This window comes from Geotrypetes seraphini, chromosome 8 (genome assembly GCF_902459505.1).
Source record: "Geotrypetes seraphini chromosome 8, aGeoSer1.1, whole genome shotgun sequence".
In the NCBI taxonomy this organism is placed as follows: Eukaryota; Metazoa; Chordata; class Amphibia; order Gymnophiona; family Dermophiidae; genus Geotrypetes; species Geotrypetes seraphini.
Genome location: NC_047091.1, coordinates 27,364,702 through 27,390,590, shown reverse-complemented (window position 1 = coordinate 27,390,590; position 25,889 = coordinate 27,364,702). Strand labels below are relative to the sequence as shown.

The 25,889-nt window shown below is 42.0% G+C and overlaps 1 protein-coding gene across 1 annotated transcript in view; it reads right to left on the bottom strand.

The window, feature by feature from the left end:
- MFSD2A (major facilitator superfamily domain containing 2A) overlaps positions 1-23,541 on the bottom strand; it is a 56,477-nt gene extending 32,936 nt beyond the window's left edge. The window contains exons 1-4 of the mRNA XM_033956057.1: positions 23,312-23,541; positions 19,186-19,308; positions 12,152-12,276; positions 2,281-2,404 (exon numbers count right to left, since the gene is read on the bottom strand). Of these exons, the coding sequence (XP_033811948.1) occupies positions 2,281-2,404; positions 12,152-12,276; positions 19,186-19,308; positions 23,312-23,389 (450 nt within the window). The 5' untranslated portion in view covers positions 23,390-23,541. The remainder of the gene's footprint in view (positions 1-2,280; positions 2,405-12,151; positions 12,277-19,185; positions 19,309-23,311) is intronic.
- Between the last annotated feature and the right edge of the window lie 2,348 nt (positions 23,542-25,889).

The following is a 25,889-nucleotide window of genomic DNA, read 5'->3' as shown; positions in this document are numbered from 1 at the left end:
CTTCCCTGCTCTGTGCACGTCAGCCTCTCACTTCCTATTGCATGCAGCTCCTTTGGATTTCTGCACCCCAAATGCAACTGCTTCACTTCTTATGTATATTCTGCTCCCTGTGGGTCACCTACCAAGTTGCCTTTTTACAGATTATTTTATATAAAATACCAGATAAGTAATTGTTCCCTGTAATGTTAATATTATTTTATATAAAATGTATATGTTATTTATTATTTATTGCAGATATATGTTCTGTACAAAATATATTAAATAATTCCATTATCATAATAGGGAATCCATTTTCATAGGATGAATAAAGGACCAGCCTAATACAGTAGGTAATAATGCAATATCCAGATGTAGACATATGGATAACAACTGAGCAACACTGTAATATCCCTTATCACAATAAACAATATAGTATTAACTCATAGCACAAGGCAAAAGCAACAGTATCCCCCAATTACTACGGTAATCACCATTGCTGTGGTGTCCCTAGGAGAGACTGAGAATGTCACCCCTGACTCTATGTATAGCAGTGCTGTGAGAGTTTTGCGGACCCTGGCTGAATATCAACTGGGCCAACATAACCTCCGGCAGCCCACCCACTCACATCTATCCCCCAGTGCTCAATGCTGGTGCCTGGACATGGTCCGGCAGTGATTACTGGTGGCTAATTCAGCCAGTGACGGTAAATATTTAAAATTAAAGTTTTTCTAGAAGGGAAAGGGTTGGGGAGAGGAGAGGAAGAAGAGGAAATAAGGGTGGGAGTGGGAGTGGGAGTGGGGAGGGGGAAGAGGGGAGTTAATTTACAAAATTTTTATGATGACTTGCTAATCACTGAAGAGTCAGTGGTTGAAGTTTTACTATATTTAGCTTCGGAGAGGCAGGGGCTGGGAGAGTAAGGTTACTGTATAGCTCCAGATAAAAGAGGATGGACTGAGACATCCCCGGATGTCTCAACCTGTCCTCCTTTTTCTGGAGCTATATGGTAACCCTAGAGGGGAGGGGTCAGGTTTTCAGCTGCTGACAAAATGATAAGTAATGTTTGCCATCTCTAAGAAAGAAAAGGTACATTTTACAATACTGGCCATTTGATCTGACCTGTTGATGTCACCAGATTACTGCTAAGGGTCAGACAGTGCCATTTAAAAAGAAGCAGATGCCAGGATTCCTGCTCGCCTCTATCCCCCCCCCAAAAAAAAAAATTTTTTTTAAATCCCTGTGAGTTGAGTCTGGGGGGTAAGATATTGGTAGGGGGCAGCTCTCATATTTTTTATTTAAAGGGCATGGCTTCATCAAGAAGGGGTGGGGCTTCAGGTATTTATATCCCACGTTGGGCTGGGGGAATCCAGAAAACCTCTGAATCAAATCATCATACCATCTGCCCCGTACTAATGTGAACTTGGATAGTAAAATTCTGGGGCTTCATGAGCAGTTCAGTCCCTGCATTTATTGTGCTTTATTTATAAGTTGATATGAAGATATGGAACTAAGAACTACTTTTAAGGGAAGCTGATGTTCTGTCTTGGTTCTTGACTCTGTGATATTCATTTAAATTAATTTGTTATTGGCTTTTTTTTTTTTAATTTAAAAATCCATATAAAAACTTATACCATTTTGCGGCAAAGAGAACTCAGAGTCCGATTTCTGCAAATAATAATAAATTATTATTAATACTGACAGGGGTCGCCATGCAACAAATTACTCAAAATTGGAAAGACTATACTAAATTAAATTACACATTTTGGTGGATTTCAGTTTGCCATATATATAAAATGGAAAAAACGATTATGTTACAACAGGGGAATATTCATAACTTTAAAAAGATATGGGGATCATTGGCTAGTTTCTCTAATGATCAGATATCTTAGCACATGGATAGAATATATAGGGGGGTAGGGAGGGTAATTCAATTTATTATATTTGGTTGTAGGAATACTGATAAAAAAGGGGATATTTACTTTATAATATAAGAATATTTGAATGTAATTCAAGTGTTATGAAATAATTGTATTTAATATGTATTTTTTCACTTGATGTAAGAAATGGAAAAGAATAAAGATTTACAAAAAAAAAAAAAATTATTGGCTTTTGCTTATTTTAGGTGTGATTTTGAATGTACGTTGTCTTACATTTTTACTATAATGTAGTGCCCATCTTTCAAGAAAACTTGTGACAGTCCTTGGGTCTGAATAAGCTGAGGGATAATGGAGACAGCTGGTGGACTCCCCATCACAAAGATATCATCTCTCCCCATGTTCAGGGTCCCTGATATGGAGAACTCACCGTCACCAGAGACTGGAAGAGGCAGTAGAAAAAGAGGTACCATATCACATGCCCATTGGAAACACCCGGCACCAGCCACAGCAGGAAGTAAGAGGTCACTGCAAAAGGAGTAGAGCAGATAATCCTAGGGAGAAAAAGATGGGAAAAGTCAGGAATGATTTAAAATCACTGTGACAAGAAAGGACAGAAACTGGCCTACCATGGGGAAGGATAAACCAGCCCAGTGGGTAAGACGAATTCCCAGACTTTGGGGGGGGGGGGGACTGGAAATCCTCACACAACTAGCTGGATTGTCAGGTATCACCAATTACTACTACAATCTGTGTATCTCAGGTACATTCATCTGCAGGTATCCTGAAAACCAGAAAAAGGAGCAAACCACAAAAAAATCCCTTCGACAAGGCTCTTGCACCATCAACAAAAGTGGAGCAATAGAGACCTCAGATTATACATTCACATAGCAGCACAACTCCGTCGTGCAAAGTGGGATATCTCACAGTCCCCTTGAACAAAAGGATATTGTAGGACACCCAGCTTCAACAAAAAAAATCCAACACACCTGAAATTGGCACACAGCAAAAATGCTTCCAACAGTTCAAAGAGCTGGACTCAACAGCGGCCCTGTTTTGCTTAGGCTATTTCAAGAGTCCCGGCAGCATATCTTTTTGCGTACCAACCAATTTAAACACAAAAGAAGCAAACGTCCCAAAGCTGTGGGTGATTGTACATGAGAGGTGAAGATACAAATAAAGCATCTTGGCAAGGTCAGATTCAAATGCAATAGGAGAACTCAAGAAATGAACAGAGATAGAATCTCGGTACAGATATAGGCACAGAGTGAGGGGATCTGGTGATAAGTCTGTTCCTAGAGCTTTTTCCTTCCTCTTGAGGGGTGTGAGACATGCAAAGAGGGCACAGAGCTTAGCGCTCTACTAGGAATTTGATGAACAAGTAGTCGTAGTCAGGTGCCATCAACTCGTGTAAAGCCCCAGCAACTCAAAAAATTACAGCTCTAAAAGAGAGCTAGTAAGGTCCTCCCAGCATCATCCCCATGGTTGTTTTCAAGGTGTCCAGCCATCTGATTGGTTCCTTCGATCTTCCCAAACATAACATAACATAACATGATCTTTTTCTTCTGACAGTTGTAACTTCATCATTTGGGCTTCGCCATAGCCAGTTTGATTTCTTCCATAATCAATTTGTTAGTTCTTCTGGTGGTCCATGGCACGCATAAAATCCTTCTCCAGCACCAAAGCTCAAAAGAGTCCGTCTTCTTTCTCTCTTGTTTCCATAGTGCCCAGCTTTCGAATCCGTAATTGACCACTGAGAAAATGAGTGCGTGGACGTCTGATCTTTATTTGGAGTGTTATTTCCTTGCCTCTGAATACTTTGTCGAGAACCTTCACTGAAGAGCAATCAAGTGCACCTTTTAAACTAGAACCTAGTAAAAAAATAACAGTTTTGTTGGTTATGATATGTTTGGTTGCCTTTGAGGTGGTTCCCAGGGAGGGTGGTGGGGGATTTGGTTCTGCATAAAAATTTTGGTGACTGGAATGTTCTTTATCTCTTATTACTTTGTATTGTTTGTTTATTATGCTGTGTGCTATTCCTTTGTCATCAACAACAATTGTTTGCTCTAAGAAAAATGAGTTGTTATTTCAGAGTAAAATGAGTGCATATTTCAGAGTAAACTATCTTTTGAATGATACAATCAAAATTGGTTCATCAGAATAGAGTGGCTCCTTTAAGAGAAGAGCAGACAGCTTAAAGATTGCATATTTTCCTCATTAAATGCTACACAGGTGCAGATATAAACCCAAAACACACTTTGAACTGTCTGTATGAAAATCCTGGAAGACTAAACAGTAAGATGTCAGAGTTAGGGTCTATAGTACTAAGTGAATAGGCATCTCAGAGACCTGGTGGAAGGAGGAATGGCAACCAAAAAAAATCTGTGGAGTGACGATGTTCCTAAATGGACTTTATTTGAAAGTGTCAAAGTTCCAAAGGTACACTGAAATCATCCACATAAAATAATTCCATCCACATAAAAATAAATCATCCACATAAGAACCTTAAAGGACCTAGTCCGCTAGGGATACTGGACCCAACACAGTCCGCGTTTCGACAAAAAGTCTTCTTCAGGGGTCCTATAAAGGTGAGTATGTGGGAAACAATTGTGTGGTGAGCTGGAAGTGAAACACTGCTTGCATTTGCAAATGCAAGCAGTGTCTCACTTCCGGCTTTATAGGACCCCCAGGGACCCCTGAAGAAGACTTATTGTCGAAACGCGGACCGTGTTGGGTCCTGTATCCCTAGCGGACTAGATCCTTTAAGACTCTTATGTGGATGATTTATTTTTATGTGGATGGAATTATTTTATGTGGATGATTTCACATAAACTTGACACTTTCAAATAAAGACCATTTAGGAACATCGTCACTCCATAGAGTTTTTTTTTATTTTCTCTGGATTTTCTTCTTTGTGGATATTTCAGAGTCAATTCCTTTTGTTTTTTGGAAGGAGGAATGGTACAAATTAGGCCCAATGAAGAAAAAAAATGTCCAGAGAAGAAAAACCCCCTAGCGGGAAAAAACTCCTCAGTACACATGCAAATAGCTTACAATCAAAAAGCAAAAAAGTCATCATCCGTGTGAAACAGCAAAGAGAGCTCGAAATCCTCAAAGGAGAAATGCAAAAGTACTTAGCTGCACTTTTCTCTTCAGCGCGTCTCACTTCGGTTGGAATATTAATGGTAATCCAAGCAGGTCTTATTCAAAGTCACAATCCAGTTACTTCATTTCTCTAATTCTCAATAAGAGAAGCGCTGTGAAGTATAATAGACCTTTTCTTTCTCCTGATGCAGCTTTTGGGCCAAAGTCTCTATTAAGTATATATCAAATTTTAAATAAACTTGGTAAATCTGATCAATTTCTTTGACTGGGTGACCAGAGAATTGGATAGAGGAAGTGCGCTAGTTGTGGTGTATTTAGATGTTAACACTTTGATAGTGTTCCACTGAGTGCCCTCGGTATGGGCCTCAAAGTGACGGGCTGGGTCAGGAACTGGTCAAGTGGCAGGCGGCAGTGGTCAATGGAGGTCGCTGTGAGGAAAGGGTGTTACCAGTGATGTGCCCCAAAGTTTGGTTTTTGGGCCTGTTTTTTAAAACAATTTTATAAGCAATATTGCTATAGAGCTGTCTGGGAAGATTTATCTTTTTGTAGATGATCTCCTAGTGAGATGGATAAAATGAGGAAGAAAAACTGTCAACAATAGAAGTGAGCCATGAAGATGACCTCCAACAGATAGATAGATTGAAAAGCGACAAATCACCAGGTCCGGACGGTATCCACCCTAGGGTACTAAAAGAACTAAGAAATGAGATAGTGGGAATACTCCAACGAGTTTGCAACCTATCCTTGAAAACTGGCGAGATCCCGGAGGACTGGAAAATAGCAAATGTTACACCTACCTTTAAAAAGGGGTCAAGAGGAGACCGGGGAAACTACAGGCCGGTAAGTTTGACATTGGTTCCGGGCAAGATGGTAGAAGCACTGATAAAGGACAGCATCTGTGAGCACATCGAAAAAAATGGGCTGATGAAAGCAAGCCAACATGGATTCTGCAAGGGAAGATCATGCCAAACAAACTTACTGCACTTCTTTGAGGGGGTAAACAGCCAGTTGGACAAAGGGGAACCCGTGGACATCATTTACCTCGACTTCCAAAAGGCCTTTGACAAGGTACCCCATGAGCGGCTACTTAGGAAGCTGTGGAACCACGGGGTGGAAGGGGACGTACACAGATGGGTCAAACACGCGTCGGCAGGCAGAAGGCAGAGGGTTGGAGTGAAAGGTCACTACTCGGGCTGGAGGAGGGTCACAAGCGGAGTTCTGCAGGGGTCGGTACTCGGACCGCTGCTGTTCAATGTATTTATTAATGACCTGGAAACAGGGATGAAGTGTGAAGTTATAAAATTTGCGGATGACACTAAACTCTGTAGAAGGGTTAGAACTGCGGAAGAGTGTGAGGACCTACAAAGGGACCTGAACAAACTGGAAGAGTGGGCGATTAAATGGCAGATGAACTTCAATGTAGGGAAATGCAAGGTCATACATATAGGGAGAAAGAACCCGATGTTCAGCTACCAAATGGGGAGATTAGTATTAGAGGGAAGTAACCTTGAAAGAGACTTGGGGTACTGGTGGACACAACAATGAAGTCAACGGCACAATGCGCAGCAGCTGCGAAGAAGGCAAACAGAATGTTGGGTATTATTAAGAAGGGTATTACGACCAGAACGAAAGAAGTCATCCTGCCGTTGTATCAGGCAATGGTGCGCCCGCACCTGGAGTACTGTGTTCAGTATTGGTCACCATACCTTAAGAAGGATATGGCAATACTTGAGAGGGTCCAGAGGAGAGCAACACGAATGATTAAGGGCATGGAAAACCTGTCATACACTGAAAGATTGGAGAGACTGGGGCTCTTCACCCTGGAAAAGCGGAGACTCAGAGGAGACATGATAGAGACCTACAAGATCATGAAGGGCATAGAGAGAGTAGAGAGGGACAGATTCTTCAAACTTTCAGAACATAAAAGAACAAGAGGGCATTCGGAAAAGCTGAAAGGGGAAAGATTCAAAACAAATGCTAGGAAGTTCTTCTTTACCCAGTGTGTGGTGGACACCTGGAATGTGCTTCCAGAGGGCATAATAGGACAGAGTACGGTACTGGAGTTCAAGAAAGGATTGGACAATTTCCTGCTGGAAAAAGGGATAGAGAGGTATAGATAGAGGGCTACTGCACAGGTCCAGGACCTGTTGGGGCCTCCGCGTGAGCGGACTGCTGGGCACGATGGACCTCAGGTCTGACCCAGTGGAGGCATTGCTTATGTTCTTATGACCTAGCAAAGCTTGAAGAATGGTCTGGAATGTGGCAGCTAAGATTTAATGCTAAGAAATGCAAAGTCATGCATTTGGGCTGCAAAAACCTGAGGAAACGGTACAGTTTAGGGAGTCAAGAACTTTTGTGCACAAAAGAGGAGTGGGACTTGGGTGCGATAGTACTTGATGATCTTAAGGTGGCCAAACAGGTTGAAAAGATGACGGCGAAAGCTAGAAGGATGCTAGGGTGCTTAGGGAAAGGAATGGCCAGTAGGAAAAAGGAGGTATTCATGCCCCTCTATAAGACACTCATGAGACCTCATTTAGAATATTATGTACAATTCAGGAGACCACCTGCAAAAAGATAATAAATGGGATGGAGTCAGTCCTGAGGAAGGTAACTAAAATGGTTGATGATCTACATCAAGACATATGTTTATTAAAATCTGATATACCGCCAAATCTTTACTTCATCAAAAATTACAAAGGCTAGAGTACTTTGAAAACCAATAGGAAGAAATTTTTTTTTCACTCAGAAAATAGTTAACTCTGGAACGCATTACCAGAGGATAGTGTAGCTGGTTTTAAGAAAGGTTTGGACAAGTTCCTGAAGGAAAAGTCCATAGTCTGTTATTGAGAAGGACATGGGGGAAGCCACTGCTTGCCCTGGATCGGTAGCATGGAACGTGGCTACTCTTTGGGTTTCTGCCAGGTACTTGTGACCTGGATAGGCCAAACAGGTGGACCATTGGTCTGACCCAGTATGGCTAGTTTTATGTTCTTATCTAACTTATAAGCTATTGACCTGTGTGCACTCTGCCACTGTCATCCCCTTCCTCTCAAACACTACACTCCGTAGATCTGTCAATGAAGCAGTCTATTCCTATAATACTATTCTCTCCTCTGCTTCTCGCTCCTGCCATATAAGGTGCACCAAACCCCAAACCTGGCTGACCTCTGACACTTAAGTTTCTTGTGCCTGATCTGGCTGAAATCCTGGGTTCACGCTGACTTTGTGCACTTAAAATTTCTGCTATTTCCAAACTGCCCATTTCATTGCAAAACAAAACTACTACACCTGTTTGACCGATCCTCTTGGCTCCAAACCTCGCCATCTTTGTGCCATGCTCAACTCTCTACTCAAAGTGCCCTCACTTCCAACTCCTCCTTCGCTTGCTCCCCAGACTATGGTCAAGTACTTTCACAACAAGGTTCACAAGATTAACCTTCGTAATAAGGCATATGGGGATAGACTTAAAAATCTCAATCTGTATACTTTGGAGGAAAGGTGGGAGAGGGGAGATATGATAGAGACATTTAAATACTTATGAGGCGTATAAGCGCATGAATCAAGTCTCATTCAAATCTAGTCTCCTTATCTCAAGAAAGATATAGTGGTGCTAGAAAAGGTTCAAAGAAGAGCGACCAAGAGGGTAAAGGGGATGGAACTCTTCTCGTATGAGAAAAGACTAAAGAGGTTAGGGCTCTTCAGCTTGGAAAAGAGAAGGCTGAGGGGAGATATGATTGAAGTCTACAAAATCCTGAGTGAAGTAGAACAGGTACAAGTGGATCGATTTTTCACTCCATCAGAAGTTACAAAGATTAAGCGACACTCGATGAAGTTATAGGGAAATACTTTTAAAACCAATAGGAGGAAATTTTTTTTTCACTCAGAGAATAGTTAATTCTGGAACGCATTACCAAAGAATGTGGTAAGAGCAGATAGTGTAGCTGGTTTTAAAAAAGGCTTGGAATAGTTCCTGAAGGAAAAGTCCATAGTCTGTTATTGAGAAAGACACTGGGGAAGCCTCTGCTTGCTCTGTATCGGTAGCATGGAATATTGCTATTCCTTGGGTTTTGGCCAGGTACTAGTGACCTCAATTGGCCACCGTGAGAACGGGCTACTTGGCTTGATGGACCATTGGTCTGACCCAGTAAGGCGATTCTTATGTTCTTATGGAATGAGAGGGCATAGGATGAAAAGAGGCAATAGACTCTGGAGTAATCTAAGGAAATACTTTTCTACAGAAAGGGTGGTAGATGTGTAGAACAGTCTCCCGGAAGAGTTGGTGGAGACAGAGACTGTTGGCTCCTTTTACTAAGCCGCGCTAGCGGGGTTAACGCGCCGTCTTTTCATCATGCGCTAACCCTGGCGCTGGCCAAAAACTCCCGCCTGCTCAAGAGGAGGCGGTAGCAGCTAGCGCATCCGGCGGTTTAGCGCGCACTATTACGTGCATTAAACTGCTAGTGTGGCTTATTAAAAGGAGCCCTGTGTCTGAATTCAAGAAAGCGTGGGATAGGCACATGGGATCTCTCAGAGAAAGAGATAATGGTTGCTGCGGATGGGCCTTTATATGCCATCATGTATCTATGTTTCTACCTTGCTGTCCCGCATGCCTGGAATAACCTGCCTAACTTGATGCATCAGGCTCTGTCTCTGGTGGTGGGATTCAAAGCTAGGCTTAAAGTCCACTTCTTCAAAGCTGCATTTAAGTCCTAACCTTACCAACTGTTTGTCATTCCTTCTGTAGTCCCCAACCCTCTCTGCCTCATCATTCACTCTGTAATTCCATACATAGATTCATCATTTGTCCTGTCATAATTAGATTGTAAGCTCTTTCAAGCAGGGACAATCTCTTGTGTGTTTAATGTACAGCACAGCATGCGTCTGGAAGCGCTATAGAAATAATCAATAATAGTGGTAGTAGTGATGATAATTCATTGCAGATATCCTGAAAACCTGACTGGCTGGGGTTGCCCTAGGACAGGTTTGGGAACCAATGGATGGGAATCTGCCTGTATTTTGCAAGTGTGACTGATATTGGGTATTCAACAAGGATCTGCAGGAGTCCTGTTCCATTCTTATGAATATTTATAAATGCCAAATCTACACGTCAAGCTAAGATGTGAAACCCTGATCACACAGCCTATTTCAGTATAACAGGAACACCTCCACCTCCTAACAGAAATGCCTCAAAGTTCCCACAGTGCACAGAAAGAGAGGGGGAGGCCCTCAGGGGCTCAGAGACGTAGCAGGGCTACTCTAGAGAGAGATTAATAGCTGCAGATGGTGGCTTCCAACACTCCCTCCTTCTCTTCGAGTTCACTTTGACTCCTAGTAACCTCACATGTCAGTAGCCGGATTAACTGACGTCTGAAGCAGTCTCACTTCACCCTTCGCTGACTGGCTGTTTCCATATGGCGTGTTCGACTGCAACACACACACCCTTCTATCCTGCTTTGTTCACTACCCCTCCCACTAACCACAGTCAGTTTCTTCAGTTCAGGGCACAGAAATGTAAATCACTCTCTAAGGTTCAATTACAACCAGTTCTTCTGAGTGTTTGATTATTCAAAAACAAGCAAGCACAAATAAAAAAAACCCCCTTGAACCATTCTCTGAAAAACCTCAAACTGCATAGAATCAAATAACGCTGAGCATCTTCCTGTTCCCTCCCTTCCAAAGTAACGCCTGACCCTGATGAAATCACTTAACCCCTCTGTATTCATTCTTCATGAACACAGAGAAAAGAAAGACAACCTCTTCACACAAAGCGAAAGGAGTATGTATACCGCTTTTTTGCAGTTATACATTCAAAGTGGTTTACATATATACAGGTACTTATTTTGTATCCAGGGCAATAGAGGATTAAGTGACTTGCCCAGGGTCACAAGGAGCAGCAGCTCTACCACTAATATTAATATTAAAAAATCATTAAACAAGCAAAAGCCAACAAAACTAGATATAAATTACATATAGTCATTTCCATCCTTCTTCTTAAAGTTAATATTTCTATGTATTTTATTCTTGTGTTGGTATTTGTTACATTGGACTGGTCCTTTGTCACATTATTAATTATTATTATTTTCTCCTCACTATTTCTGTTCCTCATATGTAATAACATCAGCTCTTTGGGAATGGAACCATATAACCCTGTTAATTCTCTGGATAGAGGTAAAAAGGAAACAAATGTTCCCAGTCCCTTATTAGCCTCCCTCAGGATGAAATAAACTAACCCAACAAAGGTCACAAGAAGCTAACTTGCACACAAACCATGACTGATGCAAACTGCCCAGCCCTTAATATGAATTTCAGTTTATGCATAGCACAGTGAGAGGATTTACAGGCAAAAGCCAAACACTTGACTAAGGAATGCTCACAAAGTCTCATCCAAACTTTAACACAAAGGTAAAGAGATGTGCTATTCTTATGCACACAGGCAAAAGCCCCAATGGGTTCACAAGTATTGAGGCATCTGTGTGTTTGCACACACCTACAATCACATGCACTGGCATTAAAGCTGACAACATCACACACGTTTTAATGCAAGCTGCAGGACTTCGCACAGTCAAATGGGTTTTCAGCATATCCACAGTGAATGTGGAAGAGATCAGTTTGCACATTTTGATTTTCAACTGCATGCAAATTAGGGGGTCTTTTACTAAAATGAGCTCAAGTTATCTGTTACATGATTCATTTTATTCCAAGAATGCAGGCTAGGTACTGTCTGCAAGTTTTACGAATGGGAAATTTGTGATCAGTAGGAATAGTGTCATCCGATTATAACTCAATCCAGATTCCAGATTAGTCATATTGACCAATGGGAAGAAAAGCCTGGAAGTGCAACATCCATGGGGTCCTCATTTAACAGCTATCTATCAACTGTTTCACTGAATGGAGAATATTTCTTAATGGAGGATCCTAGAACCATTTCACTAAGAAACTAATTCTTTGGCTTCCAGAGAAAGGTCTAGTGTATAAGTGGAGGGAATAATATTTTCATAGTACAGTACTCCTATGAGTCTTAAAGCTTTCAACAAGCAGAAATCACATCAAGTTCAAAAAGAGTGAAGCACTCCCCCTCATTGCCATGAGAAGACTGAGCATGCCAGACAGGTTTAGCACAGAGCTAGGGCTGCGACTGTCACAGCTCAGGAATGTGCTGGGTAAGAGCGAATGTGGGGAAAGTCACATATGATCCTTACCAAGGCATCAGTCGTCCAAAGGAGGTCCAGGAACTTTTACTGATAAAGAAACCCACCAGAGGGTCCGTGATGGCATCCCAGGCTCTGCCCACAAATAGGATGATGGAGGCATAGAAGGGGTCCAGCTAAAGAGAACAAAACCAAAGTCAAACTCTGTGTCCTTATGGTAGTATAAGAGCTGTCATACTGGGACAGACTGAAGATCCATCAAGCCCAGTATCCTGTTTCAAACCGTGGTCATCCCAGGTCACAAGTGCCTGGCAAGATTCCAAAGGAAAAAAAGACTAGGCTAGCTGATGCTTTGAACCCCATCAGTTTTGGTTATGGTTTTCTCTTTTACTGCCTCATCTTACAGGTCTGAGAACTACCATATTTCCCCGAAAATAAAAGAGGGTCTTAATATTAATTTGTGCTCAAAAAAACACACTAGGGCTTATTTTCGGGGAAACACGGTATCTACCCTTGACACTTGCCATGTTATACTTATCCCTGCCTCCCATCTCTTTGTGCACCAGAATACCACTGACCTTCCCACCGTGTTATACGTATCCCTCCCTCCCAGGGATGACATCATCAGTGCTGCGGCAGAGGGAAGACCGCAAAGTAGCCCATTTAGAGTGCTGCTACCGGTTTTGAGGCTTCGGAGGTATTAAGATGGTCGGTGGTGTCCTGGTGCACAAAGGGATGGGAGGGATAGGTATAACACAGTGGGAGGGTCAGTGGTGGTGTTCTGGTACACAAAGGGAAGGAAGGGAGGGATAGGTATAATACGGTGGGAGGGTCAGTGGTGGTGTTCCGGTGCACAAAGGGATGGGAGGGAGGGATAGGTATAACACAGTGGGAGGGTCAGTGGTGGTGTTCCGGTACACAAAACTTTTTTGTGGCGTCCTCCAGCAAAGTTCCTTTTGAACCAGCCATTAACATAAATTCAATCTCGTATACAATAAATTCAACAATTAAAATACTAGGAGTTATTTTAGACCAGCACCTCACTATAAAAACCCAGATAGATGCTGTAGTACGTAAAAGCTATTTTACTCTTTGGAAACTACGAACTATTAGATCATATTTTGAATTCTCTGCTTTTAACTATTGGTTCAATCTCTTTTACTAAGTCTTCTTGATTATTGTAATATCATATATTTTACAATTAATAAGAAAGAACTGGCAAGACTTGTATTAGTACAGAACACAGCGGTCAGAATGATTTATGGTTTGAAGAAGTGTGATAAGTATAAAATTTCTCAATCATACTTTGGCATCCCAGGCGGTCCTTCATGATAAGGAGTTTCAAGCTTTGCTGCTTGCAGCTCACTCTCATAAAGACTTTAGATCTCAACTGAAAACTTATCTATTTGCTAAATATTTGATCAACTAACTTCATCCCGCTTATTATGATTTTCACTAGTAACCTTTTGTAAACCGCATTGAACTGATGGTTACGCGGTCAACAAACACAATGTTATGTTATGTTATAGGTATAACACGGTAGGAGGGTCAATGGTGGTGTTCCGGTGCACAAAGGGAAGGGAGGGAGGTATCTTAACTAGAACTTATTTTGGGGGTAGGGCTTATATTAGGACCTACCCCAAAAATCATGCCAGGTCTTAATTTTGAGGAAAAACGGTATGTAGGCATATTGTTATTACACCTATAATTAAAAATTCAAAGGAATCACCATCGCTTATTTCTAACTGCAGGCCAATAACAAGTATTCCTTTTTTTCATTAAGATAATGAAGGGATTGGTGTATTCACAGTTGCTCGATACTCTCTTCTAAATTCATCTCAATCAGGCTTTCGCCTGTTTTAGCCTCCCTTTTAAACTATTTGTACAATCTGTTTAGTCAATGTGTTGGGGCATTGGTATTACAATTTGATCTTGTTGATCACTGCCAACTACTTAGATGTTTGGATGCTTTGGGCATTTCCAGTAATGTCCTTAAATGATTTCAGGGCTTTTTCCATTTTCTTACCTACCAGGTCCAAATTAGGAATTTATTTTCTAACAAATGGACTAATTCTTGTGGAGTTCCTCTCTTCCTTTACTCTTCAATGGCTACTTGTCATCTCCGAGACTTAAGTTATGTAAGTTAGGCATGACATTTGACAGTTATGCTGATGATCTTACTATTGCAATTCCAATATATTCATCATTCTCTCAATCTATGCAGTTAATTTCCACCACAATCACAACTGTAGAATTATGGTTGACCAAATTTAAGTTAAAACTCAATACAGAAAAAGCAAAATTCTTCTATGCTACTCCTTCCAAGAAGAAAGAAATTTGAATGGAATTTTGTACTCAATGAATCCTGCTATAAGAATTCTATGGGTTATTTTAGATCAAAATCTCACAATGAAGTCAAATACAGATGCTTTAGTAAGGAAAAATTTCTACATATTAGATCATATTTTGATGTTTCTTCTTTGAGACCGTTGGTATAGTCATTAAAACCTTCATAGACTCCACATCATACAAAACACAGTAGTCCGATTAATTTTCAATCTGAAAAAAATCAGATCATGTCACACCTTATTACCAAACACTATATTGGTTGCCAGTCGAGGCCAGAATCAGATTTAAGTTTGGTTGTATATGCTATAAAGTCTTCCATGGTTTAGCACTTGATTATCATTAATTCACAACACCCAAGACATAATTGTAATTTCTTTGCTTTTCCATCAGTAAAGGGTCATTTGTACAAGAGCTATTTTCAATGACATGCTTTCAGGCAGCTTCTAGTGATAAAGAGTTTGTAAATCTGTTACCCACTCCTTTACAAAGCATTTTTAGCGCCAGCTGCTGCTGTAACAACTCAGATGCTCATAGGAACTGTAAAGGAGGAGGTTAGTTAGCTCTGTCTCTTACCAGCAGTTCAGGAAATTATTGAAAATCTACTTATTTAAGAAATGTTTGTAATTTCTAGGTCATTTGTTTTATTGTCACTGTTTCAATTTTCTTTTGTAAACTGCATAGAACTCTTAAGGTACTGCAGTATATAAATAAATTTTTATGTTATGTTATGTTTTATGGGATCCCACACATGCCAAAAGTAGCAGCTGGCTTTTCCAGAAATGTCAAGGTCCCTATTGTCCATCCATGACCCAATTTACCTAAAAGTAGCAGGGACAAAGTTACCAGCTGTGGAACTGAACAAAGGACCAAGTCTCTCTCCTGAAAAGTGCAAAGAAACCTGAAGCAAAAGGAAACCAGCACTGTTAATACAAGTGTCTGTGCTACATGCAGAGAAAGAGAAGATCTGGCACTGGATTGGTAGCATGGAAAGTTGCTGCATAGAATGTTGCTAGACTTTGGGGATTCCGCATGGAATGTTGCTACTCTTTGGGGGTTCTGGAATCTTGCTAGACTTTGGGGATTCCGCATGGAATGTTGCTACTCTTTGGGGGTTCTGGAATCTTGCTAGTCTTTGGGGATTCCGCATGGAATGTTGCTACTCTTTGGGGGTTCTGGAATCTTGCTAGTCTTTGGGGATTCCGCATGGAATGTTGCTACTCTTTGGGTTTCTGCCAGGTACTTATGGCCTGGATTGGCCACTGTGAAGACATGACACTAGGTTAGATGGACCACTGATCTGACCTAATAAGGCTATTCTTATGTTCTTAAATGCAGAAATTGTCCTATTTTCCACTGGCCTCACTGGTATGTTTTCTATGTATATTAGACCTTAGGAGTTACAGAATAAGGCTCTGGATGGACAAAGCAAATGCAGAAGCAAGAGAATGAGACACCCTCCAGCATCTCCTGCCTCATTTGTGATAGGAGCTAGTCTACAAAGGAACATGACATTGTACAATATCTATTCAAAAAATATGAAATACAAAACTGATTTTAGTTTTTAAAAATGTATTAAGGTATTAAGCTTCCAATCAATTTATAATTATTTGTACAATCAACTATATTGTGTAATTTCTATTTACTATATTGTAATTAATAGTACTCTGTAATCATTATCTTCTTTTGCCTAGTGCTTTTATTCTGAATTGTGTTTTCTTCTATTTTAACTATTGTTTTATGACTTTGTAGTTTTATTCCCTAGTGTAATATCATTGTGTAAACCGCCATGAACTTATGGTTTGGCGGTATATAAAAATAAACTATTATTATTATTACTAGCAAAACTGTCTATGTCTGTGCATGTGTGCTTAGGCATGAGTACTAAGCACTGGGGACAGGCACATAACTTATATGAATGTATACATTAGACATTTAAATGAGAGTCCTACTCGTGCTCTGCCCAACCCCCCCCCCCCCATGTGTACGCCTATGGGAGATAACAGCCATACCAGGTGAGGCCAATGGTCCATCTAGCCCAGTATCCTGTTTATTGAATCATAGCAGCAGGGTATGCCCACGGATATGTAATGCAAAAGGAGCTTCAGATTTTGCATATTGCAAGTCCAAAGATACCTGTATCTTCCGGATAAATCTTGACTACTTTTTTTTTTTTTAACTTCGCTGTTTAACATGGTGCAGGTTTAAGTCATTACATTTGAGATTTCTATTACAAAAGAATGACAAAAAACGTTTTACAGGAAGATATCTGGTAATTTCTAGAGGAGATAAAGAGTAGATGAGGGACATGCTGGCCCACTGCATAGAGCACCCACTATCATTACTAACATAACATAAACTTTATTTCTGTCCCACTATAGCCTCTCGGTTGTAAGCAGGTAACAAATCAAGAAAAACTGTTTATATACAGTAAACCGCTCTGAACTGCTTGTGGTATTGCGGTATACAAAAATAAAGTTATTATTATTTATTATATTGTACACATTACCAAAAATCCATAAAACTCATGTGAATCCACCAGGCCGTCCAACTGTTTCTAGTCAATTGTTGTTGGAGCCCCTTTCTATGTATGCTGATTGATTTTTGCATTCATTAGTTGAGGCAAGTAGATCTTATATAAAAGACTTGATAAATTTTATGAAGTCTTTAGCAAACATTAATTGTGACACTGTGGGTTGTTGGTTGGTCACCTTGGACATAGTGTCACTTTATAAAGTGATCCCTCAAGATGCATCATTACAAGTTTTAAGAGGATTCCTGGATCCGACCCATAGGACTAGAGTTCCCACAGAATTTGTTTTGCATTTTTTCAGTATAACAGTAGATTGTTTTAATAAGTTTCTGGAGTGGACAATGGCACCATCTATAGCAAACCTTTTTGTGTCATATTTTGAGGAGCTTAACATGACCCAGGCACAGCAATTTCAATCATAACTAAACATCAGACCAATTGTGCCAATCCAGGTCACAAATACTTGGCAAAAACCCAAACAGTAGGAACATGCCATGCTACCTATCCAGGGAAAGCAGTGGCTTCCTCCATGTCTATCTCAATAGCAGGTTATGGACTTTTCCTCCCGGAACTTGTCTATGCCTTTTTTCAACCCAGAAATACTGCTCCCACATTCTCTAACAATGAATTCTAGAGCTTAACTATTCACTGAGTGAAAAAATATTTCCTCCTATTGGTTTTAAAACTATTTCCCTAGTCTTTGTAATTTTTGACAGAGTGAAAAATCGAGCCACTTGTACCCGTCTACTCCACTCAGGATTTTGTAGACTCCCCTCAGCCATCTCTTTTCCAAGCTGAAGAGCCCTAACCGTTTTAGTCTTTCCTCATACAAGAGAAGTTCCATCCCCTTTATCATCTTGGTCGCTCTTTTTGAACCTTTTCTAAATTTCACTATTCTTTCTTTCTTTTTTTAAAATACAGTGACTTGAATTAAATGCACCTGTGCATATATGCTTGTATCTTAATATAATAAAACGCTAGCCGCGCATGCGCACTCCATCTGCATGTTCTGTTTTCCGTGCGCTGTAGGGCACCGCAGGTAGGAGTGCGCATGCATGCGAAGCTCTCTCTCTCTCTCTCTCCCCCCGAGGCAGATGTCGGCCGCGGCGGCTGTTGGTGGCCCGAGGCAGATTTTGACCGCCGCAGCTGTCAGCGGGTGCAGGCCGCGGCGGCCGAGCCCGGACGGCATTTAAAAATAAAACAGGCAAGTTTTTAAAGTCCTGAAAAGCCGTCGGCCGTGAAGTATGCAGGCGGCATACTTCACGGCCGATGGCTTTTCAAACCCCCACCACCACCGCCGCAGCTGTACCTTTTAAAACGCTCCACCCCCCCCCCCTAGCTTTGTGGTTAAGGCCTGGCTTCTTCGGGCAGCAGCAGTGTTTAAAATTCGCTGCTGTTGCCGGCTTCAGGCCTTCCTCTCTGGCGGGTCCTGCCTACTTCATGTTTTCATGAAGACAGGACCCGCCAGAGAGGAAGACCTGAAGCTGGCAACAGCAATTAATTATAAATGCTGCTGCTGCTGCTGCCCGATGAAGTTGAAGAAGGAAAGGGAGCAGAGGGGGAGAGAATGGTAGGGCATGGAGGTAAGGAGGAAGGTATGGGGGGGCAGGAAAATGCTGCACAGGGAAGTGGGGTGGGAGGGAAATGCTGCAGCACAGGGAAATGGAGGGGCAGAAAAAGGAAGGGAGGCGTACTGCTGGGCAGTGGGAGCAGGAAAAAGGGGTTGATGGACAGGGGAACAGGTGCTGATGGACAGGGGGGGGCAGAAAAATGAAGGCAGGCCTACTGCTGGACAGGGGGAGTAGGAAGGAGGTGATGATGGACAGGGGGGGAGGTAAAACAAAGGGAGAAGGGCTGCTGCTGGATAAGGTGAGCAGTGATGGGGTGGTGGAGGACACAGGGGAGGTAAAAGGAAGGGAAAATGGACAGGGGGATCAGACAAGGGGTGGTGGTGGACAGCCAAGGAAAAAAAAAGAAAGAAAGACAGAAATACAGAAAGTGGCTAAGGAGAGAGAGAAAAAAATAAAGACAGACACACACACATATATTCTAGCACCCGTTAATGTAATGGGCTATAAGACTAGTTCTAAATATTTACACACAAGGTCAGTGCATAGATCTTAACACCAGCTGTATCAAAATACCCCTAATATGTGCCAAAGCAACCCAACATATGTATTCAAACACTCTGCCAAGGCAAACCCACCTGTGCTACATCCAGAAGGTAAATTTGCAGAAAGAAACCAATGGCACATCCAGTGATTTGATAAGGTGCGCCTCCAACGGCATAGCAGGCCTTGTTTAGCACAGATAACTTCCCTTTCGGTACCTGCAGCAGAAACAGAATCAAGTTATCAATCATTCCTGGGATTTGACCTGTTCCTGCTCCTACAGTCCAGCACAGTCCCAAAGGAACCTAAGACTCGACTTACTGGGTCAGACCAATGGTCCATGGAGCCCAGTAGCCCGTTCTCACGGTGGCCAGTCCAAGTCCCTAGCAGTCCCTGGCCAAAACTAAAGGAGTAGCAACATTCCAGAATCTCAGAGTAACAAGATTCGAGAATCGCAGAGAGTAGCAACATTCCAGAATCTCAAAGAGTAACAAGATTCGGGAATCGCAGAGAGTAGCATCATTCCAGAACCTCAAAGAGTAACAAGATTTGTGAATCCAAGAGAGTAGCAACATTCCAGAACCTCAAAGAGTAACAAGATTTGGGAATCCCAGAGAGTAGCAACATTCCAGAATCTCAAAAAGTAACAAGATTCGGGAATCGCACAGAGTAGCAACAACATTCCAGAATCTCCAAGAGTAACAAGATTCGGGAATCCCAGAGAGTAGCATCATTCCAGAATCTCAAAGAGTAGCAAGATTCGGGAATCCCAGAGAGAAACAACATTCCAGAATCTCCAAGAGTAGCAAGATTTGTGAATCCCAGAGAGAAACAACATTCCGGAATCTCCAAGAGTAGCAAGATTTGTGAATCCCAGAGAGTAGCAACATTCCAGAATCTCAAAGAGTAACAAGATTCGGGAATCGCAGAGAGTAGCAACAACATTCCAGAATCTCCAAGAGTAACAAGATTCGGGAATCCCAGAGAGAAACAACATTCCCGAATCTCCAAGAGTAACAAGATTAGGGAATTGTAGAGAGTAGCAACATTTCAGAATCTCAAAGAGTAACAAGATTAGGAAAACCCAGAGAGTAGCATCATTCCAGAATCTCCAAGAGTATCAAGATTCGGGAATCTCAGAGAGAAACAACATTCCAGAATCTCCAAGAGTAACAAGATTAGGGAATCACAGAGAGTAGCAAATTTCAGAATCTCAAAGAGTAACAAGATTAGGAAATCCCAGAGAGTAGCATCATTCCAGAATCTCCAAGAGTATCAAGATTCGGGAATCTCAGAGAGAAACAACATTCCCGAATCTCCAAGAGTAACAAGATTAGGGAATCGCAGAGAGTAGCAACATTCCAGAATCTCAAAGAGTAACAAGATTCAGGAATCACAGAGAGGAGCAACAACATTCCAAAATCTCCAAGAGTAACAAGATTAGGGAATCCCAGAGAGAAACAACATTCCAGAATCTCCAAGAGTAACAAGATTAGGGAATCGTAGAGAGTAGCAACATTTCAGAATCTCAAAGAGTAACAAGATTAGGAAATCCCAGAGAGTAGCATCATTCCAGAATCTCCAAGAGTATCAAGATTCGGGAATCTCAGAGAGAAACAACATTCCAGAATCTCCAAGAGTAACAAGATTAGGGAATCACAGAGAGTAGCAACATTTCAGAATCTCAAAGAGTAACAAGATTAGGAAATCCCAGAGAGTAGCATCATTCCAGAATCTCAAAGAGTAACAAGATTCGGGAATCCCAGAGAGAAACAACATTCCAGAATCTCCAAGAGTAACAAGATTAGGGAATCCCAGAGAGAAACAACATTCCAGAATCTCCAAGAGTAACAAGATTAGGGAATCGCAGAGAGTAGCAACATTTCAGAATCTCAAAGAGTAACAAGATTAGGAAATCCCAGAGAGTAGCATCATTCCAGAATCTCCAAGAGTATCAAGATTCGGGAATCTCAGAGAGAAACAACATTCCCGAATCTCCAAGAGTAACAAGATTAGGGAATCGCAGAGAGTAGCAACATTCCAGAATCTCAAAGAGTAACAAGATTCAGGAATCACAGAGAGGAGCAACAACATTCCAGAATCTCCAAGAGTAACAAGATTAGGGAATCCCAGAGAGAAACAACATTCCAGAATCTCCAAGAGTAACAAGATTAGGGAATCGTAGAGAGTAGCAACATTTCAGAATCTCAAAGAGTAACAAGATTAGGAAATCCCAGAGAGTAGCATCATTCCAGAATCTCCAAGAGTATCAAGATTCGGGAATCTCAGAGAGAAACAACATTCCAGAATCTCCAAGAGTAACAAGATTAGGGAATCACAGAGAGTAGCAACATTTCAGAATCTCAAAGAGTAACAAGATTAGGAAATCCCAGAGAGTAGCATCATTCCAGAATCTCCAAGAGTATCAAGATTCGGGAATCTCAGAGAGAAACAACATTCCCGAATCTCCAAGAGTAACAAGATTAGGGAATCGCAGAGAGTAGCAACATTCCAGAATCTCAAAGAGTAACAAGATTCAGGAATCACAGAGAGGAGCAACAACATTCCAAAATCTCCAAGAGTAACAAGATTAGGGAATCCCAGAGAGAAACAACATTCCAGAATCTCCAAGAGTAACAAGATTAGGGAATCGTAGAGAGTAGCAACATTTCAGAATCTCAAAGAGTAACAAGATTAGGAAATCCCAGAGAGTAGCATCATTCCAGAATCTCCAAGAGTATCAAGATTCGGGAATCTCAGAGAGAAACAACATTCCAGAATCTCCAAGAGTAACAAGATTAGGGAATCACAGAGAGTAGCAACATTTCAGAATCTCAAAGAGTAACAAGATTAGGAAATCCCAGAGAGTAGCATCATTCCAGAATCTCAAAGAGTAACAAGATTCGGGAATCCCAGAGAGAAACAACATTCCAGAATCTCCAAGAGTAACAAGATTAGGGAATCCCAGAGAGAAACAACATTCCAGAATCTCCAAGAGTAACAAGATTAGGGAATCGCAGAGAGTAGCAACATTTCAGAATCTCAAAGAGTAACAAGATTAGGAAATCCCAGAGAGTAGCATCATTCCAGAATCTCCAAGAGTATCAAGATTCGGGAATCTCAGAGAGAAACAACATTCCCGAATCTCCAAGAGTAACAAGATTAGGGAATCGCAGAGAGTAGCAACATTCCAGAATCTCAAAGAGTAACAAGATTCAGGAATCACAGAGAGGAGCAACAACATTCCAGAATCTCCAAGAGTAACAAGATTAGGGAATCCCAGAGAGAAACAACATTCCAGAATCTCCAAGAGTAACAAGATTAGGGAATCGTAGAGAGTAGCAACATTTCAGAATCTCAAAGAGTAACAAGATTAGGAAATCCCAGAGAGTAGCATCATTCCAGAATCTCCAAGAGTATCAAGATTCGGGAATCTCAGAGAGAAACAACATTCCAGAATCTCCAAGAGTAACAAGATTAGGGAATCACAGAGAGTAGCAACATTTCAGAATCTCAAAGAGTAACAAGATTAGGAAATCCCAGAGAGTAGCATCATTCCAGAATCTCAAAGAGTAACAAGATTCGGGAATCCCAGAGAGAAACAACATTCCAGAATCTCCAAGAGTAACAAGATTAGGGAATCGCAGAGAGTAGCAACATTTCAGAATCTCAAAGAGTAACAAGATTAGGAAATCCCAGAGAGTAGCATCATTCCAGAATCTCAAAGAGTAACAAGATTCGGGAATCCCAGAGAGTAGCATCATTCCAGAATCTCAAAGAGTAACAAGATTCGGGAATCCCAGAGAGTAGCATCATTCCAGAATCTCAAAGAGTAACAAGATTCGGGAATCCCAGAGAGTAGCATCATTCCAGAATCTCCAAGAGTAACAAGATTCGGGAATCCCAGAGAGTAGCATCATTCCAGAATCTCCAAGAGTAACAAGATTCGGAAATCCCAGAGAGAAACAACATTCCAGAATCTCCAAGAGTAACAAGATTCGGGAATCCCAGGACTCTCTCAAGACCGTTTGCTGCTAAGTGGCAGGTGGGATGTAGAGCAGAGCAAATCGCCTCCTGCCACTTCATTCAGCTTCACTTGGGGGAAACAACCGGGCTTGCAAATGTCAAGGAAGCGAAGCCCCAAGTGTGAGTCACGGGGCAGCAATGCGGAACAAGCCACGAGGGGACCTTCCGGCTGAATGAATGAAGGAGTCCCCTTACCTTGGCCGAGCCGGCGGCGTCGTCGGCCTGCAGCAGCCCCGTCGATGAAGCGCTCTCTGACTCCGTCCCCTTGGCCATGACCGCGGCGGCGCGAGTGAGAAGGACAGCGCGCGGCAGCGGCACCCGGCACTGAGCACGCGCCGCGCCCCCTTGCCCGCGAGCAGAACACACCCCTGTCCTGCTTTCCTCCCTCTCCACCCCACCCGCTAGTTCCGCTTGCTAAACTCTGATTCATGCTAGACTGGAGCCAAGCTGACGCTGCCTGTCCACGCTTATTCACTAGGCAAACTTGGTGGTTGCCTAGGATTGGGGAGGGGGAGGAGCAAACAAGAGTCCTTTAGGCGCTTCTGTGCTCAACTCCCAAGTCTGCTATGGTTCCCCTCAACCTTAGCAGACAGAAAGAAAATGGTGCAGGTTTAAGTCGTTACATTCGAGATTTCTATTACACAAGAATGACAAAAAACGTTTTACAGGAAGAAATCTGGTAATTTCTAGAGGAGATAAAGAGTAGATGAGGGACATGCTGGCCCACTGCATAGAGCAGTGTTTTTCAATCTTTTTACACCTATGGTCCGGCAGAAATAAAAATAATTATTCTGTGGACCAGTGGTTGAAGAACATGGGCTAAGTCGTGGGCCAGACCCCACCCATCTCTACCCAATCTCCACCCCAGACCCTGCCCCATAATAGTACTAATTGCACCTTGCACATCCCGTGCCTCATCTGGAAGCCTTCCTTCCCTCTGATGTTGCAACATCAGAGAGAAGGCTTCCGGTTCAGGCGCAGGATGCCCGTAGGAGCCACTGCCCGTGGCTTTGTGCACGGAATCAGTTAGGAAGAGGGTGCTGGCTCGAAGATAACGCTGCATCGATCACACCGTGGACCGGCGGTTGAAGAACACTGTTTTGGGCCTGATGCACGTGCTGGCCCTGTGGATCGGCAGGAAATTTCTGTGGTTGAAGAACACTGGCATAGAGCACCCACTATCATTACCTTCATAACATAGACTTTATTTCTGTCCCACTATAACCTCTCGGTTGTAAGCAGGTAACAAATCAAGAAAAACTGTTTATATATAGTGAATTACAAATCATCTAAAAATAAACATATTTATACAAAACAAAATACATATGTAATTCCCAAACATTTCTTAAACAAATACATTTTAAGATATGAAACTGAAGTTAATAAGAACATAAGAGTTGCCATCATCAAGCCCATTATCCTGTTTTCAACAGTGGCCAACCCAGGTCCCAAGTACCAGGCAGAAACCCAAAGAGTAGCAGCATTCCAGAGCTGAGATTGTGATGTCATAATGCCTCATTCCACCAATGCCTAAGAGCCAAACTCAGCAGTGATGTCACAACAGCTTGACTGTCCTAATTGGCTCTCATGAGAACATAAGAATTGCAGTACTGGGACAGACTGAAGGTCTTTTTCCAACCGTCTGCCTAACTGTGCCATCTATTCCCTCCTCTCCCTTAGTGATCCAACCTTTTTGTCTCCATCACCTCCACCGGAAGACTGTTCCACACATTCACCACCCTTTTCATGAAAAAGTATTTTCTGAGGTTACTTCTAAATCTATTCTCTTTCACCTTCAACCTATGCCCCTCATTCGAGTTTCCTTTCAATTGAATTAGACTTGCCTCATGAGCATTTATGCCATGTAGATATTTAAACATCTGTCTTTCCCCTAAAGTATACATCTCGAGATCTTTTAGTTGGTTTCCATATGCTTTATCACTTTATGATGAAGACCACCAACCATTTTAGTAGCCTTTTTCTGGACCAACACCATCCTGTTTATATCTTTTTGAAGGTACGGTCTTCAGAATTGTACACAATATTCTAAATGAGGTCTCATCAGAGTCTTATACAAGAGTATCAATACCTCCTTTTTCCTACTGACCATTCCTCTCCCTATGCACTCAAACATCCTTCTAGCTTTTGCAGTCACCTTTATAACCTATTTGACCACCTTAAGATCATCACATACTATGCTGAAAAGTTCTTAACCCAACCAACCAACTTCCTAAATGCTGAGTGTTCTTTTACCACTGTAACTGAAAAGAGTGGATCTTATTTTATTTTGCTAAGTGATCTTTTTGTTTATTTCAAAAAGATCTTATTTTATATAATTAAGTGCCAATTTGCAGAAATTAAATTCTATGTTTTGACATTGTTTCAGATAACTAATTGAACCATATCCACGTCATCAGTGGCATACCAAGGGGGAGGCGGGGGGGGGGGACGATCAGCCCCGGGTGCACGCCCTAGGGGGATGCATAGCGGTCCAGGTCCAGAACGTCCTGCCCTACTGTTGAGAAAGACCTGCACCTCAGCGCAGTTGCCAGTGCACCCCCTCCAATGTACTTGCTCTGGAGCAGAGTCAGCAGCCGCGCTGAGGTGCAGGAAGGTCCCGCAATGAGTACGTCTGACGGCTCTGCTCCGGGAGAAGTAAGTTACGTTGGAGGGGGTGGACTCGGCAGACGCAGGAAGTTGCAGCAAGACTGCTGAGTCTACCCCCTCCGATGTAACTTACTTCTTCCAGAGCAGAGCCAGCAGATGTACTCAT